At 40.3% G+C, this 17,411-nt stretch overlaps 1 protein-coding gene across 8 annotated transcripts in view; it reads right to left on the bottom strand.

Moving 5' to 3' along the window:
- CHRDL1 (chordin like 1) overlaps positions 1-17,411 on the bottom strand; it is a 125,576-nt gene that overhangs the window by 21,891 nt on the left and 86,274 nt on the right. For all 8 annotated transcript variants that reach the window (XM_065916151.1, XM_065916148.1, XM_065916149.1 and 5 more), the window contains exon 7: positions 1,666-1,733. In XM_065916151.1, coding sequence (XP_065772223.1) covers positions 1,666-1,733 — 68 coding nt within the window. The remainder of the gene's footprint in view (positions 1-1,665; positions 1,734-17,411) is intronic.

Genomic DNA, 17,411 nt, shown 5'->3' with positions numbered 1-17,411 from the left:
GTGTTAAAGAACCCACCTGCCAATGAAGGAGACCTAAAAGGCACTGGTTCAATCCCTGCATTGGAAAAAGCCCCTGGAGGAGGGCATGGCAGCCCACTCCAGTATCCTTGCCTCGAGAATCCCAAGGACAGAGGAGCCTGACAGGCTATAGTCCATGGGGTCTCAAAGAGCTGGACACAACTGAAATGACTGAGCATAGAGCACGCACGTAACTTTCCTCCTGCCCACTTGCACCCCTTTGAGAGTATCAGTCTTAACACCTTCTAGATCTTTTAATATGCATTTACATATATGCACAGACAACTTTTACAGAAGTAAATGACAGTATACATTGTATCCTGCATGTTGTTTGTTTACAGACTATATCTTGGCGCTCCCTCCACTTTACTGCATTTTGATGTTCAGTACCACATTCTTTTTAACAATTGTATGATGTCCCATAGGTTGGGTTTATTTAACCAAGACTCTAGAGATAGCCTGTAGGTTGTCTCCTTTTGTCTTGCTTTTATGAAAATAATTCTACATTGACTGCTCTGTTTACTTCTATTGTGGGCTTCCCAGGTGGTGCTAGCAGTAAAGAATCCGCCTGCCAATGCAGAAGACACAAGAGATGTGGGTTTGATCCCTGGGTCAGGAAGATCCCCTGGAGGAGGATATGGCAACCCACTCTAGTATTCTTTCCTGGGAAATCCCATGAACAGAGGAGCCTGGTGGGCTACAGTCCATGGGGCCGCAAAGAGTCAGATACAACTGAAGCGACTGAGTACACACACTTCTATTGTACAAGGGTATGATGAATAGCCATTTATGTGCAATGAATGCCTTTGTTCATTTTGTACTTTTTGGACATTTTTTTTTTTACTAAATTAAAGATTCTTTAAATTCTATAATGTTTTACCATTTAAAAAAGTTGCACACTCATGATTTCATACAATCCCATATGGACTCTATATATAAAGTCTCAAAATATGATAGATCATTTGAACTGGACCATCTCCTTTTCTGATTTTTAGAGAATTGGAGTGTCACCGTACTTAAACATATATTTATTGGAGGGTTTCTTTCTTGTTAATTATTTCAAAATAAAAAGGAATAAGAGATGCTACGACTATACATAGAGAGAGATGACCACTCCTAAGAGTTATTCTGAGATTAGCACCAAGAGGGGAAATCAGAAGATGCTGCAGGTAGAGGAAGGGAATCTGGCTGCTATCCTCCCTCTCTTCCAGCTTTATGACTGAGAGCCTACGACTTAGGGAAGGGTTTATATGAACATGTCCAAGGTACCTATGCCCAAAGGATGGGCTGACCTACCTTGCAATCCCACAGAAGGTCCTCACTGTTAAGCTAGGGGTAGTGATTTGCCTTCCTTACAGAAGATTTGGCAAGTCATCCCGAAAGGATGACTTCTAATTTAGATGAAGGGTGCCTAAGGGCTGGGCTATGATTTCTTTGTATTCATGTCCTGGCCTTGGTTACCAATTACACAATGCACTTAAATGGTTCCAGGTTGGTGATGATGGCATTCAAATTTCCGAGGACAGGGATGAAAAATGGTGTTGGAGATAGGCCCTTTTATGGAATTGCTGGGACAGTAGCCATGGAGGGAGGGCAGTCTGGCCTGATGCTGTGAAGTCTTGAATTGTTTGAGCTAGTCACACTTACTGCTTCTCTGTTGGCAGGTTGCCTGAAGATATCACCATCAGAATGTTCCCACGACAATTCTCCATCCCCTGTTTATTAAAAAGAAATAAAGAATCATATATACATAGAAGGGAAAAATATTATCCTTGTGACCCAGTAACCCTTTGGGTTCTATGATCCCAAAGTTCTTTAGACATTGTAGCCATCATGGCTGTTCTTCAAACAGCAACGCTGAAAGACTTCTGCCCGGGTGTGCCTCACTTTTCAAGACAACTTCAAAGAAAGTTGCCACTTTCTAAAATAGACCATCCAGCAATATTACACAGAATTTGGAAAATGAAAGGGAAAATCATCACTTTCCACTGTAATATAGCCATCATTGTCACTTCTGCTTATTTTATTCCGAAGACAGTTAAGTATTTTACAGGCCATATTCAACTTATGTTTAAACTACTCTTAAAGAATGAGAGTTTTGTGAATTTGGTCTGTCATGATTTGTTAAATTCACCATTATGTCTCTGAGAAGGTATAACTTGATCTGAAAGTTAACGTAAAACTTGTTGTGGTCAGAGTGTTTACACAATCCATATCTTCTATTTTTGCCTGAGACACCTTTCTCTGGGTCTCCACGGCCCAAGTTTTGAACAGTGAACCCCTATCATTTTAGTTCATTCTAGACTAATTACTTTTAGGATAAAGATTCTACTTTCAGCCTTGAGAAAGGCAAATGCACAACAGATACGGATATTCCTCAGCTAATTAAATATAAAAAATAAGAGAATAATCTCCAAAAATATTGCCTTGTGTTATTTATGTCCAAGTAAGCAGATGGGAAGAGCTTAGTCTTAGAGATATTTGCATCACTCTAAATGAGTACTATTTGTGTGTGTGTGTGTGTGTGTGTGTGTGTGTGTGTGTGTGTGAGAGAGAGAGAGAGAGAGAGAGAGAGAGAGAGAGAAAGAGTGTGTGTGTGTGTACCTGGCTGAAAATAAACCCAAAATCTATTCAATCATATATCTCATGGGATAACAAGGAATACAAAAGTATATAAACATTAAAAATTTTCTATTCTAATTAATCTCCCAAGCTTTCAAAACCTAACTCTAATGAGTAACATGTTACTGGTTCAAGTATTTTTACTGGTTTAGGGCTGGAAAAAGACCTCAAAATTCATTTGATACCAATATTATCATTAAGCAGCAACATAAAACAAAGCATGGCTTTAACCTTCCATGATTCAAAGATCATCTCTTGGAAAAAAATTATGAATGTTGAAGACTTAACTGTGATTTCTAGGCTTATCTTCCTAAAACACCACTTTGACTATATAATGGTATCATTTTCTGATCAAAAAAATATCCTCAGTAGGTTCCCATGTAAGACTCTCTATAATCACCCCCACCTCATCTTTACTGAGCACCTACCTCCTATCTAACTATCTTATCTACTCTACAACGAAATCCCTTTGACCTTCTTACTCTTCAGTGAACCTGTGGCTCCCATTCTTGCCTCCATGGTTCTGCTCATATTCTTCTTCTGAAATTACCTTCCCATCTCCCACACCTCAGAACTCCTGTATGACTATGAAAAACATTCAGTTTTTCCTCTTCTGCAAAGCCTTCTTCAAGTACTCTTACATATTTCTTACTGCCTAAAGGACTTAGGTCCTTATAGTCAAAACTGTGGTTTTTCTAGTAGTTATGTAGAGATGTGAGAGTTGGACAATAAAGAAGACTGAGTGCCAAAGAATTGGTATTTTCGAATTGCGATGCTGGAGAAGCCTCTTGAGAGTCCCTTGGATTGCAAGGAGATCCAAATCAGTCAATCCTAAAGTTAGTCAACCCTGCATATTCACTGGAAAGACTGATGCTAAAGCTGAAGCTCCACTACTTTGGCCACCTGATGTGAAGGGCCGACTAATTGGAAAAGACCTTGATCCTGGGAAAGATTGATGGCAAAAGGAGTAGAGGGTGACACAGGTTAGACAGCATTACCAACTCAATGGACATGAACTTGAGCAAACTCCAGGAGATAGTGGAGGACAGGGAAGTCTGGCATGCTGTAGTTCATGGGGTCGCAAAGAGTCGGACATGACTTAGCGACTGCACAATAAAGGACTTAACCTTAGAGATGTATAGGACTTCATCTATTTTGAAATTTTGTCCAACAGTTCCATTTAACAGGTGGATAAACCAAGGCTCAGAGAGGGCAAGGAGCCATTCACTCACATAATCAGTCGACAAGAACTAACACCCCGAATCCCAGATTTCCCTGCTCCCAAATAAGTGTATTCATTCTATAAGGACCTGTCCTGTTTATTATTTGTGTTATTCATGGGTGTATCACCATGATCTATAACAGTACCTGATACATAATAGTCACTCAATAAATACTCATCAAATGATGGCATTAGGAGATCTTCTCTGACCACCTATCTAAAATTTCAAATACCCTCTGATACTTCTTACCCCCATCTTTGATTTTTCATTCTAAGACTCAAGAGTATCTTGTGGTATATGTATTTTATTTCTTGTCTGCTTTCTCCCACTAAAATTCTCCTATGAGAACAAGGGTTTTTGTCAATCATGTTCCCTGATGTAACCAACTCCAGCACCTAGACCAGGGCTGGGCATGTAGTTAGTACTTACTCAATTTCTTGAATGAATGAATACTAAAACACTTTACAATATTTTCTGCTGTTAAATGTTTCCTGAGCCTGCCTCGTTTCCCTAAAGAGAATGCAAATCCCTAAAGAGACCATGTCTTAGACCTCCCTCTGTGTTGCCTACATCACTGGTTCTCAAAGTGTGGTCTCCAGATCAGCAACATCAGCATAAATTGGGAACTTGTTAGAAATGCAATATTTTGGATCCCACCCATGCCTAGTAAGTCAGAAGCTCTGGGGTGGGGGTCATTGATCTGGTACACATCAGATGCTCAATTTATGCACTGAATTGAACTTCAGTAAAACATACAGAATTAAGTGTTTATCCAATAGCATACTTACCTCTTCCTGGTTATTCCATGTCTGAGTAAAGATGGCAGACAAAGACCACATGCAGACTCTTTGGAAACCATAGCTAACCTTGTAAAAGTGAAGATGCTTTCACCTTTGTTTATATCAAAAAATAATGCCCAAGTCACAATGGCCATCATTAAAAAGTCTACAAATATTAAGTGCTGGAGAGGATGTGGAGAAAAGGGAACCCTTTTATCCAGTTGATGGGAATGTAAATTGGTGCAGCCACTATAAAAACCAGTATGGAGGTTCCTCAAAAAACTAAAAATATAGTCACCATATGATCCAGCAATCTCACTCCTGGGCATTTACCAAGATAAAGCTATAATTTGAGAAGATACATGAAACCCTATGTTCATAGCAGCACTATTTACAACAGTCAAGACATGGAAACAACCTAAATGTCCATCGACAGATGAATGGATAAAGAAGATGAGGTACGTATATGCAATGGAATACTACTCAGTCATAAAATAAGAATGAACTCATGCCATTTGTGGTAACATGGATGGACCTAGAGATTATCACACTAAGCAAAATAAGTCAGAAAGAGGAAGACAGTTACCATACGATATCACTGTCATGTGGAATCTAAAATGCAACACAAATGAACATTTTTATGAAACAGAAATAGATTCACAGACAGGGAACAGACTTGTGGTTGCCAAAGCAGAGGGGGCTAGGGGACAGAGAGATTGGGATTTTGAGATTAGCAGATACAAACAGTATATATAGGATGGATAAACAACGAAGTTCTACTGTATAACATGGGGTACTATATCCAATACCCTAAGATAAACCATGAAAAGAATGTGAAAAGGAATATGTGCTGTGCTTAGTTGCTCAGTCATGTCCGACTCTTTGCTCCTCTATGGACTGTAGCCTGCCAGACTCCTCTGCCCATGGGATTCTCCAGACAAGAATACTGGAATGGGTTCCTCTTCCAGTGGATCTTCCAAACCCAGGGATTGAATCCAGGTCTCCTGCACTGCAGGTGGATTCTTTACCATCTGATTCACGACTATAACTGAATCACTTTGCTGTATAGCAGAAATTAACACAACATTGTAAATAAACTGTACTTCAATAACATTTTTAAAAAAGAAAAAAGTAACTCCCCAAAGTCAGTTAACATATTTCAAATGTTTCTTGGGTAGCGAACTTGATACTAAGTCAGAAGGAGAAGGGAAATCAGGGCTAGACCCTTCCCTCAAGACATTTACAACCTGTTTGGAGGTGACAGGTAACCAATATGGAAATCAGATGAGCCTAAACACACAGAGTAACAACTGGAAAGGCAAATGGAATATATATGCTTAGGAGATATCAACTATGTGGAGTGAACAGTCAGATGTAATCATGGAAATCATCCCCAAAGAATTGTTAAGTCATGTTTTTAGAAGTAGATACTGCAGGGTATAAGGGCTTCCCTGGTGGCTTAGAAGTAAAGAATCCGCCTGCAATGCATCGATCCGTGGGTCAGGAAGATCCCCTGGAGAAGGAAAGGGCAACTCACTCCAGTATTCTTAGCTGGGAAACCCCATGGACAGAGGAGTCTGGCAGGCTACAGTCCATGGGGTCACAAAAGAGTCAGACATGACTGAGCAACTAAACACAACAACTGCAGGTTATAAACAGTCACATGGGCAGAAGGGACCTGGCATTTGCAAAGGATTGGAGTTTTGGAAATAGAAAGTCACATAGTGGACACAGCAAGCAAGGTGTGGCTTGAGTGGAAGCTTCAGAAATGAAACAAGAGAAATGGGGCTGGTGGAGAGAAAGAAAAGGAGGGAGAGAGGGGGATGGGTTGTTGAGATAACAGGGTTGTAAATAATTCTCGTGAAACTTCAAAAAGAGACTAAAGAATTCACATTTGATCGTGTTATCAATTTTTATGTAGAGGTGCCTATGGTAAATGTAATATTTGTGGAAGCTTATCCCGGCAAGGTGGTGTTGACTGGTTGGGAAGCAATTAGAATCTGGGAGGCCAACCAGGAGGCTGTTGTAGTAATACGTAATAGGCCATGAGAATTGAGAAAACAGCAAAGAAGGGGTGAATCATACTACTGCAGATAACATGTAAATGATAAGACCCTGAGGGAAGATTTGATAATGGAAGAGGAAGGCAAAGGAGAAAGTATAAAATGACTCTAGGGTTGAAAGTCAGGAGACCTGGGGTCTGACACTGCTCTTGACAGTGACTGAGTGGGGATGCACTTGGATTTACTTGTTACATTTTAGCTGGCAGTGGTGGGTCAAAGTTATGTCCTGAGCCAAATGAAAATATGGGACCAGAGAGAAGATTTGAAACCAGGGAAGATTTGCCAGCAAAATGGCAAAACAAAATGTAAATGCTATAGTAGGTGGTTTCAAGCCAAACTGCAGCAGCCAAGAGAACAAATTACAAAAGGAAAATGAGAGAGTAGCTCTCCTCATCATATGCCCTTTTTAAACGTAGATTTAATGATTGGTATTGACATGAAATGTTTATTCAGTATGACCTTCTAAGAAGTTCAAGTTATTACATTTAGACCCTAGAGTCTTAAAAAGGCTTTTAAAAAGTGTCTTTAGATACTTAATAGCCCAGACAGAATCTTAAAGCAATACAGAAGCATACAGTCCCTGTTAAATAAGCAGAGAGGCAAGATGGCAAAGTAATGAGACAAGTCAATTATCATGCAGACTATTTACGCTGTAATACAAGTTCAGATAAATGTGGCATAACCACCTAAGCATTTGCAGACAGTTATGTGTACCTAAATTTGAATGACTTCACTTCATTTAAAACTACTGGAGGCATTACTTGTGTGTGTGTGTGTGTGTGTGTGTGTGTGTGTGTGTGTGTGTGTGTGCATGTCTGTATTCTCAAGTAGGAACTACAAACTACTGGTATTTTTGTTGCCTATGAGCTTTCAAAATCTTCAAAATGGCATTCTCTAAGCTAGAATGCTCTACTGTTGTTGCTGTTTAGTTGCTCAGTCATGTCCGACTCTTTTGCAACCCCATGGACTGAAGCCCACCAGGCTCCTCTGTCCATGGGATTCTCCAGGTCAAGAATACTGGAGTGGGTTGCCATCCCTTTCTCCAAGCGATCTTCCTAACCCAGGAATCAACCCTCATCTCCTACTTGGCAGGCGGATTCTTTACCACTGAGCTACTTGGGAAGCCCAGAATGTTCTATAAGTAGCCCCTAAAGGTTTCAACATTTTAATTATTCTATATATGAAACATAGCTAAATAGTTAAATTTGAATTATCTTCTTAGATGTTCACATAAGTGGTGTTTTAGACTGGGGTGGGGTCTATCTAGAGAGCTGAAAATAGGTTTGTCCATTTACAATCTTAAATATTTCACCTTAGATGTATCTAAGAGACAAGGACGTAACAGAAAAAAGTAGGCACCAAAGCCTCCAAAAACCTATTTCTTTGCCTTTTTCCTTAATTCACCAAACAGATTATCTTGAGTGAGAGAAAGCTTCTTTTTCAGCCAAGGCTTTAAAAAAAAAAAAAACAGTGATTCTAATGGAGACAGATGGATCCTAGTTAATTCCGAGAAGCACCAAGATGTAATTTTAACCAATTTTTAAAACCAAAATGAAAAACAACTCTAGTGTACTGTATGTCAAACAATATTCATTTAACCTTAAAAGCCACATGTGTTGTTTATTCAAACCTCAATTATACTCTGAGTGGTACCCTATGGAGATGGAATGGCTTGGCTTTCTGGTAATGAGAGAAATGGAGAACAAGCATTTGAAAAATGGTCAAGAGCTAGGCTAAAATTCAGACTGTTTATAACTCCCATTGCTCCTATTAATCTCTGATTGGCCAGAGCAGGTCACAGAAGTAAACCTTGTCTTCTCAAAAGGACTAAGTGTACAATGAGATTATGAGATACCCGTGAAGATAAACCTCAGACAGCAAAACTACGCCAGCATGTGGCCACTTCTGAACCACAGTCATCATAAATAGGGTGCCCATAGATTCTCATTTATCTGGGACAGCTCAGTTTTATATCTGTTTTGCTGGCAGGCATAATTGTTAAGATTGCTTCTTTCACTTTCAAAAGTTGTCTTGGTTTGGATGATAAATTCCATGGTTACTCTAATCATAAGGCAAATAGAAATTGTAAATGAATTTCCAAGACAAGGGGAAGTGATCTCCATGACAAGGAAAACTGATCTCTGTATTTTCTGAGGAACACGTTGAAATCAGCAGAATCAAGGCAAATAAGTAAGGGGTTTTGAGGAAAAGTGGGAGTGAATAGAGGAAAAAAACTGATCATGAACTCTCCAGGTAACTATGTACCAGGTTCCCTAGTGGGCCACTTTATAGCCAGGGCTTAACACCCAAGCTGGAGATGAAAAAGAGAAAGGAAGCAGATGACTTGGGGGCGTGGGGAGCTACAGTCAAATATCTAATTCTACAAATTTGTCGGCGAGGGAGCAAGTGTGCTCTAGTATCTCATAAGGTGGACAATCATTTATTAAAAAATTCTTATTTTGTAATTAACAAACAATGGTGTGATAGTTTCAGGTGAACAGTGAAGGGGCTCAGCCATACATATACATATATCCATTCTCCCCCAAATCCCATTCCCATCCAGGCTGAGACATAACATTGAGCAGAGTTCCCTGTGCTATAGAGTAGGTCCTTGTTGGTTATCCATTTTAAGTATAGCAGTGTGCACATGCCCATCCTAAACTCCCTAACCATCCCTTCCCCCTACCCTCCCCCACTGGGAAGCATAAGCTCATTTTCTAAGTATATGAGTCTGTTTCTGTTTTGTAAATGAGTTCATTTGTATCATTTCTTTTTAGATTCCACATATGAGGGATGTCATATATCTGTCTTTCTTTGACTTACTTCACTCAGTATGACAATCTCTTTAAGTCCATCGATGTTGCATCAAATGGCATTATTTCATTCTTTGTAATGGCTGAGTAATATTCCACTGTATATGTACCACATCTTCTTTATCCATTACTCTTGGACAGTCTTTTTTTTTTTTTTTTTAAGAAAATACCTTGCTGTCAAATAAAGCACTTAATTGTTTGAGCTGTCAATTTTAAGCTCTTAGCACTTTAAACAAAATACCTGTTCAAGAAATACTAAGACACAGACAAGGAGGGAACTCCTGCCACCAGTGGCAAGCCAAATCAGAAGGGGAGTACAAAAGTATTATCCAGAAAAGTCAGAAATGTCTGGTTTTTTTTTTAAAATGCATTGTGAGAATGTGCATATGTTTGCAGGAAGGCATCATAAAAGAGGGAATAATGAAACTTAGTTAGACATGGCCCATGACCTACATTCTGCTCTTTCAATGGAGATGTGGTTAAACAGATCAATGTTTATGGTTAGAAATGGGGTCTTTACATCCCAGGGTAGTCTCAATGACTCCTCTGGAAGTGTTTGTATATCTGGCCCTTTGGAGCAGAGAAATCACAAAGTCTGCTCCTCCCAGTAGCTTCAGACTTACGAGTCCCTGAAGTTGCTTCACACCCTCAGCCTGAGAGGCAGCATAGTAATGATGGCAAAGAAAACAGCCTGGAGTCAGATAGCCTGGGTCCAAATCCTGACTCTGCCCCTTCTCACCTGTGTGACTGAGCACATGAATGAACCTATCTGTGCTTCAGTTTCCTTCTTTATAAAATGGAGACAATAATATCTACCCATATGGTTGTGAGGATGAAATGAATTAGTATATGCAAAGAGCTTAGGATAGTGCCTGGCACACTGTGTTATATGTGTTAGCTATTATTCACCCTCCCTCTTTTTCCTATCCTTTCCCTCCATTTCTTCTTTCTTCTTCTTAAGAGTAGCCCACACGCGGGGAAAACCCAACTTAAGGAACCTTCACAATGGCTCAGAGGGTAAAGAATCCACCTGTGATGCAGGAGACACAGGAGATGTGGGTTTGATCCTTGGGCCAGGAAGATTCCCTGGAGGAAAGCATGGCTACCCACTCCAGTATTATTGCCTGGAGAATCCCATGGACAGAGGAGCCTGGCAGGCTACAGTCTATGGGGTCGCAAAGAGTCAGACACAACTGAGTGACTAAGCACACACGCACAAGTGTGCAATGCATTTAACAAAAGAAAGAACCTGTATTTTTTAAAAAATGAAGCCTAACAGAGAAAATTTATGTTCACACATAGAAAGGAAATAATTTCATTTCTAAAGCCAGGGTCCTGGAGATACCAAAACGTAAAAATGGCTGCAGACAGATTCCTTCAGCTCATTCCTTCTAAACTAATGATTAGATTCTCTCATCATTATGCTAGTACCCTCTCCCATTTCATCTTTATTTAGAAAAGGAATCTGCATTTTAATTAAACCTCTTTTTCTCTCTTTGCTTAAAGTAATGCATGAGAGGACAGATAACTGCTCCTATGGGAGGCAGTGCAAATTACATAGTCATAAAGTTGAGTGGTAAAAATTCAAGTACCCAAATAGAGTCCTGTTCTACCACCTTCAAAAATGGAAAATAACAAGCAGGATGGAAGAAGGAAACTTAGTGATCTACCACTGTTTACTGCCTGGTCAACCTGGAAATGAAAAGCAATCAGCTCAGGGTCCTTCTTCTTTCCATGAATACCACTTTGGCTCCCTGGCCCCATCCAAAGAGGACTGGACTACCTGGTGGGAGCAGAAGACGTGGGTCTGATTTTAATAGCCAAAGACAAGGAAAAAGTGGATGGAGTCATTCCAACAATTAGCTTAAACCAACTGGATAATTATATCAAATGTTCACTTTGCCTGAGCCATGGAGACCTGGACTTTATAAATTCTTACAGTTACAGTGTAGGTAGTGTTCGAATATGATTCCTCTGCCTAACATCACTCTTCTTTCTGATGTTTCTTTTTCCTCTGTTTATACTGTCAGTTAACAAATCAGATTAACTTTCACAAACGTTGGCGTCTAAGTGTTCACAAAGTCTATTCTAATGAGAGTAATGGGCATACCCAGTGATGTGTTTCTGAGCAGTCATGGTATATCCCTTGAAGCAGTCAGAAGGACAAGGCTGAAAGAAGAGTGGCTTTAACCACCCATGAAGAAATAATTGCTCTGAAATGCTTCACTGGGAATTTCTTATTTTTATTGTAGAACCAGACTCATATACACATGAAAAACTCTCCAGCCCAGCAACAGGATGGGGCATTATTGACCTTGACAGGATACCCCAGATGGCCAACTAGGAATCATCACTATTAATTTGTTAAACTCAGTATGAAAGTCAGTGCTATCCCATCCTCTGTCTGAGGGCTTTCTGTCTAAAAGAAACATTCTAGACATAAAAGACATGCCAAGAAGGAACATGATGACTAGGAGGACTAGGAGTCCTGGGATTGTCAGCAAGGATGTGAAGATGAATTCTGACCACAGGGGGTGGAGAGAGAACAAAAACCACCTGAAAGTTTCCTTGGAAGAAGAGAGCATCCAGTTGGTGTTGAGAAGAAGAGGAGCAGTAGACAAGGATAGAAAATCTCTAAGATAGTCCCATGTTCATGAACATGAATGATTCACTTTTGAAAAGGAATTGCTAGTGGTGGTCAAACTCTTCTACAGCTATGAAAAGATCAAGTGTTTCAATACATTTTGAAGTTTAGGCGAGAACATACAATCTCAAAAATTATTGAGTTATTTTTTATTTTTTTAAAGCAGTGTTTTGCATTAGCAATGTTTCCTTCCTACCATTATGACCAGGAGATGGGAGTGTTTCTGCAGAAAATGTGGGCAAAAACAAAAAGAGAGCCTGACTGATATGTAAGGATCTATATTTAGAGTTGTTATTTCCTCTTGTTTCCTTTGATTTTGAAAACTTTGAAAATTTTGGTAGATTTTTATGATGTTAAAAAAATGAAATAGCTCACATACCACTTCCCTCAAGATCTCTGGGTTCAGCAAAGATGGCGTCTGAGGTGTAATTTTGCTGCTTTTTGGAAATAGAAATCAAGAGTCTTAGGTAAAATGGTAGATGTCTTGAACACTGACAAACTGCTTTTAAACAACTGCTTCCAGTTTCAGTTGCCATGAAGGAGTTACCAAAAATATCTCAATTTCATAAAAAGAGATTCAATTTTCACTTGGGCTAACTGGAGATTTATTGGATAAATGAGCTTGGGTTGAGTAAGTTGTAAGGTCAGTCATTTCTCCTGCCTCCCTAGGCAGGACTACACTTTGAGTGCTTGCCAAAAGCTTTACATAACTGTGGCTCTCTTTCCTCTTAGCAAATCCATCGCAAGTCATATGCTCAGTACTATGCTAGGGGCAAAAGAGGAAGAAGATGGTCCTTTCCTCATAGAACTTCTCAGTTGAGGAGCCACAACCCATAAAACAGTGAATGTAATAATGTGAAAATATCAAAGTGTTAGTCACTCAGTCGTGTTCAACTCTTTGGCGACTCCATAGACTATAGCCCACCAGGCTCCTCTGTCCACAGAATTCTCCAGCCAAGAATACTGGAGTGGGTTTCCATTTTATTCTCCAGGGAAACTTCCTGACCCAGGGATCAAACCTGGGTCTCCTGCTGCTGCTCCTACAACCTGACCAAGCCCTGGAAGTGGTCAAAGAAGGAGACCAATGAGGACTAGAATGATCAGGTAAGGCTATTTAAATGAGATACATGAAGCACTATTTATTGAAGCCAGAACACAGAAGCAACCTAGATGTCTATCAACAGACAAATGAATAAAGATGTGGTACAGATTATACAATGGAATATTACTCAGCCATAAAAAGAAATGAATTTCAGTCAGTTCTAGTGAGATGGATGAACCTAGACCCTATTATACAGAGTGAAATAAGTTAGAAAAAGAAAAATAAATATCACATATAAATGCATATATATGGAATCCAGAAAAACAGTATTGATGCAGGGAAGGAATGGAGACACAGATGTACAGAACAGACTTGTGGACACAAGTCCCCCACACAAGAGGGGGAGGGAGAGAGTGGGATGAACGGATAAAGTAGAATCAACATATATACACTATCATATCATGTATAAAATGCAGAGCTGGTGAGAAGTTGTTGTATAACACAGGGAGCCCATCCTGGTGCTCTGTGATGACCTAGAGGGGTGGGGGGGAGGGGAGGGAAGCTCAAGAGAGAGGGGATATATGTATAATTATGGCCTGTTCACGTTGTTGTATGGCAGAAACTAATACAACATTGTAAAAATTAAAATAATAATAATAATAATAAAAGAGCTATAACTTCAGCTGGGGTCTTGAAAGATGGGAAGGATCCTAATTGATAAAAGAGGGGTGGGAAACTCTTCCAAGCTTGTGGGGAGTAAGAGTTAAGAGAGGCACTTAACAGGAGGTAGGATCAAGATGGCAGCAGAGGAAGATCCTGAACTTATCTCTCATGAGCATACCAAAACTTCAACTACTTACAGAGCAACCACCTCTGAGGGTGACCTGAAGACAAGCAGAAGATATTTTCCACAACTGAAGATATAAACAAGGAGCCATGATGAGACAGTTAAGGAGGCGGAGATTGACATCTAGTCAGGACCCACACTCCTGGCAAGGTGGGAGGGATATAAACATGACTGTCCTCCCTAAGGAGCGAGGGGTCCAAGTTCCACATTGGACCCCTCAGCCCAGGAGTTGTGCACCAGGAAGAAGAGCAAAACAGCTGGTTTTGAAAACCAGTGGGGTTTACATTCAGGAGAGCTGGGGGGCTGAAGGTGTGTTCAAAAACTCATTCACTCTGAGTAGTAGCAGAGAGGCAGGAGGCAACTGGGACTCCACTGGGAACACAGATGCTGGTGGCAGCCATTTCTGTAAGCTCTTTCTACTGTGCTGACACTGGCACTAGGAGGCACCATTCTGGAATCTTCCCTCTAGCCTATTACCACTGGGGACTGCCCAATCTACCAGGGTACCCATAGCAGTCATGAGCCACCAGGTCCCACAACCAGCCATGCCTGGGGCCTGCCCTACCCACCAGTGTACCCATAGCATTAAACTCAAAATGTGTTAAATACTTAAAGGTAAGACCTGATACCATAAAACTTTTAGAAGAAAACAGGCAGCATGCTGTTTGACATTAGTCTTAGCAGTATTTTTTGGATCAATCTTATTAGGCAAGGTGCTTCCTGGTGGCTCAGACAGTAAAGAATCTGCCTACAATGTGGGAGACCTGGGTTTAATCAACAAAAACCAAGGTAGACAAATGGAACCACACCAGATGAAAATGCTTTTGCATAGTGAAGGGAACCATCAACAAAAAGAAAAGGCACCTCCTGAATGGGAGAAGATCTTTGCAAATTATATATCTGCTAAGAGTTTAATATCCAAAATATATAAAGAACTCATGTATCTCAATATCAAAAAATAATCTGATTAAGAAATGAGCAAGGGATCTGAATAGACATTTTTCCAAGGAAGACATACAGAAGGCCAATAGACACGTGAAAAGATGCTCAGTATCACTAATCATTAGGGAAATTCAAATCAAACCACAATGAGAGATTACATTACATCTGTCAGACTGGCTATCATTAAAAAGACAAGAAACAGCAAATGTCAGCAAGGATGTGGAGAAAAGGAAATCCTTGTGCACTGTTAGTGTGAATGGAAATTGGTATTGCTGCTATGGAAAACAGGTTGGAGATTCCTCAAAAAATTAAAAATAGAGTTACCATACAATCCAGCAATTGCATGTCTGTGTATTTACCATAAGAAAATGAAAACAATTAATTAGATAAGATAACTCACCCTTAAGTTCACTGCAGCATTATTTACAATAGCAAGATATGGAAACAACTCAAATGTCCATTGACAGATGAAGAGGTAATGAAAACATGATATATATACACAATAGAATATTATTCAGCCATAAAAAGAATGAAATCTTTCCATTTTTTGTGACAACACAGATGGACCTTCAGGCTGTTGTACTAAGTGAAAAGAGCCAGACAGAGCCATACAAAGGCGGTATGATCTCTTCTATGTGAAATCTAAAACACAAGACAAACAAAACAGAAGCTAACCCATACATACAGAGAACAAACTAGTGGTGACCAGGATGGAGGGGGGGCGGTGGGGTATGAGTGAAATAGGCAAAGGGAATGAAGGGGTACAAACTTTCAGTTACAGAATAAGTCACAGAGATATAATGTACCACATAGGGAATACAGTCAATAATATTGTAATAACTTTGCATGGTGATAGATGGTTACTATTTTGGTGATCAATGCATAATGTATATGAATGTTGAACACTTAGAAACAAATATAATATTGCATGTAAAACAGAGAGGCATATAACAGGGCTGAAGGTGGGGAGGACATGGCATATTATAAAAAGAGAAGTGCCAGTCTAGAGGAGAAAGTTTGTGTTGGTGCTGAAGAAATGAGGCTGGGTAGTGAGTTAAGGAAGAGTCCGACTGTTTGACAGAGGACCTTTAAAAACAAGCTGCAGAACTTAGATTAGATAAGATGGTAAGAAATGGTAAACATGGAACAACATAATCAAGTAGTTCCTTAAGAAGTGAAGTCTGAACTTGAGTATATGCAGCAGGTACAATGCAAGAAGGACAGTATAGATACTTCTATAAAATAGGGTCAATAGGGTGGCTGGTTTCATGGTGGGATCAGAAGTCACGGATTCTAGGAGGATAGGACTGCCTCCAGTTACACCCAGAACTTTTGAGTCAATTCTCCCAAACCCTGGGGGTACAGAGAGCGAAGAGGAATATGATGTGAGTTGAGGCCAGAGAGATGGTCTTGAGTCTTCCTTCACCTCCCTGAGTAGATCAGCCTCTGTCAATTATTGGCTTTTATAACACCTTTCCTTCATAGCATGTGGCATGATTACGATTTCATATTTACTTGTCTCAATATTTGATACATGTTTATCTTCCTCATTAAATTCTACGAGGGCTGGTTCCATGCCTGTTTTGTTCACCATGATATCTCCAGTACCCACACAGTGCCAGGTACTTAGTGGCCGCAAAACAAATGTTTGTTGAATGAAAGAAGGTAGATATTTATACTTGGGCTACTCTAAGCCTAGAAAGGGGCTTCCCAAGTGGTGCTAGTGGTAAAGAACCCGCCTGCCAGTGCAGGAGACATGAGACGTGGGTTTGATCCCTGGGTCCGGATGATCCCCTTGGAGGAGGGCACAGCAATCCACTGCAGTATTCTTGCCTGGAGAATCCCATGTACAGAGGAGCCTGGTGGGCTACAGTCCATAGGGTCACACAGAGTCAGGCATAACTGAAGCGACTTAGCATGCATGCACGCAAGTGCTACATATGTACACCATCTACCAAATGTAGGCTTGCCTCTCAAAATGCCGATAGCTTACCCCAAATATGTCTCCCTTGCTTAATGTCCAAGAACATAGCCTTCCCCTTTGCTTCGGCAAGATAGGCAGAAGACAGGAAGCAGAAATGATAAATGGTGGAAAGAAGCTGGGACTGGGTTTGGGTTTAAGGTCTGCCTACCCAGAATGTGGCCATGGTACAATCTCTGCCGAGTTTTTTTTTCTGCTGATAAAGTTTCCCTTAAGGTTCCAGTGGCTGTGTGCACTATGCTTCCAGTTTAGATGAGGTTTGCTGAAGGGCCAGCAATGACACACCCTGCCAACACTCTCCTGACTGTCCTAGCCTCAAAGACAAGTCTAAACAACTGAGACTGGGGTTGAGATTCAATCCATGGCTAAGATTGCTGTCTGACCCAGGAAGAAAGGTACACATTAGTGTTTGGTGACAGTGCAGAGGCTATTTCAAT

Source organism: Muntiacus reevesi, chromosome X, assembly GCF_963930625.1.
Source record: "Muntiacus reevesi chromosome X, mMunRee1.1, whole genome shotgun sequence".
In the NCBI taxonomy this organism is placed as follows: domain Eukaryota; kingdom Metazoa; phylum Chordata; class Mammalia; order Artiodactyla; family Cervidae; genus Muntiacus; species Muntiacus reevesi.
This window is presented reverse-complemented; position numbering and strand designations above follow the sequence as displayed.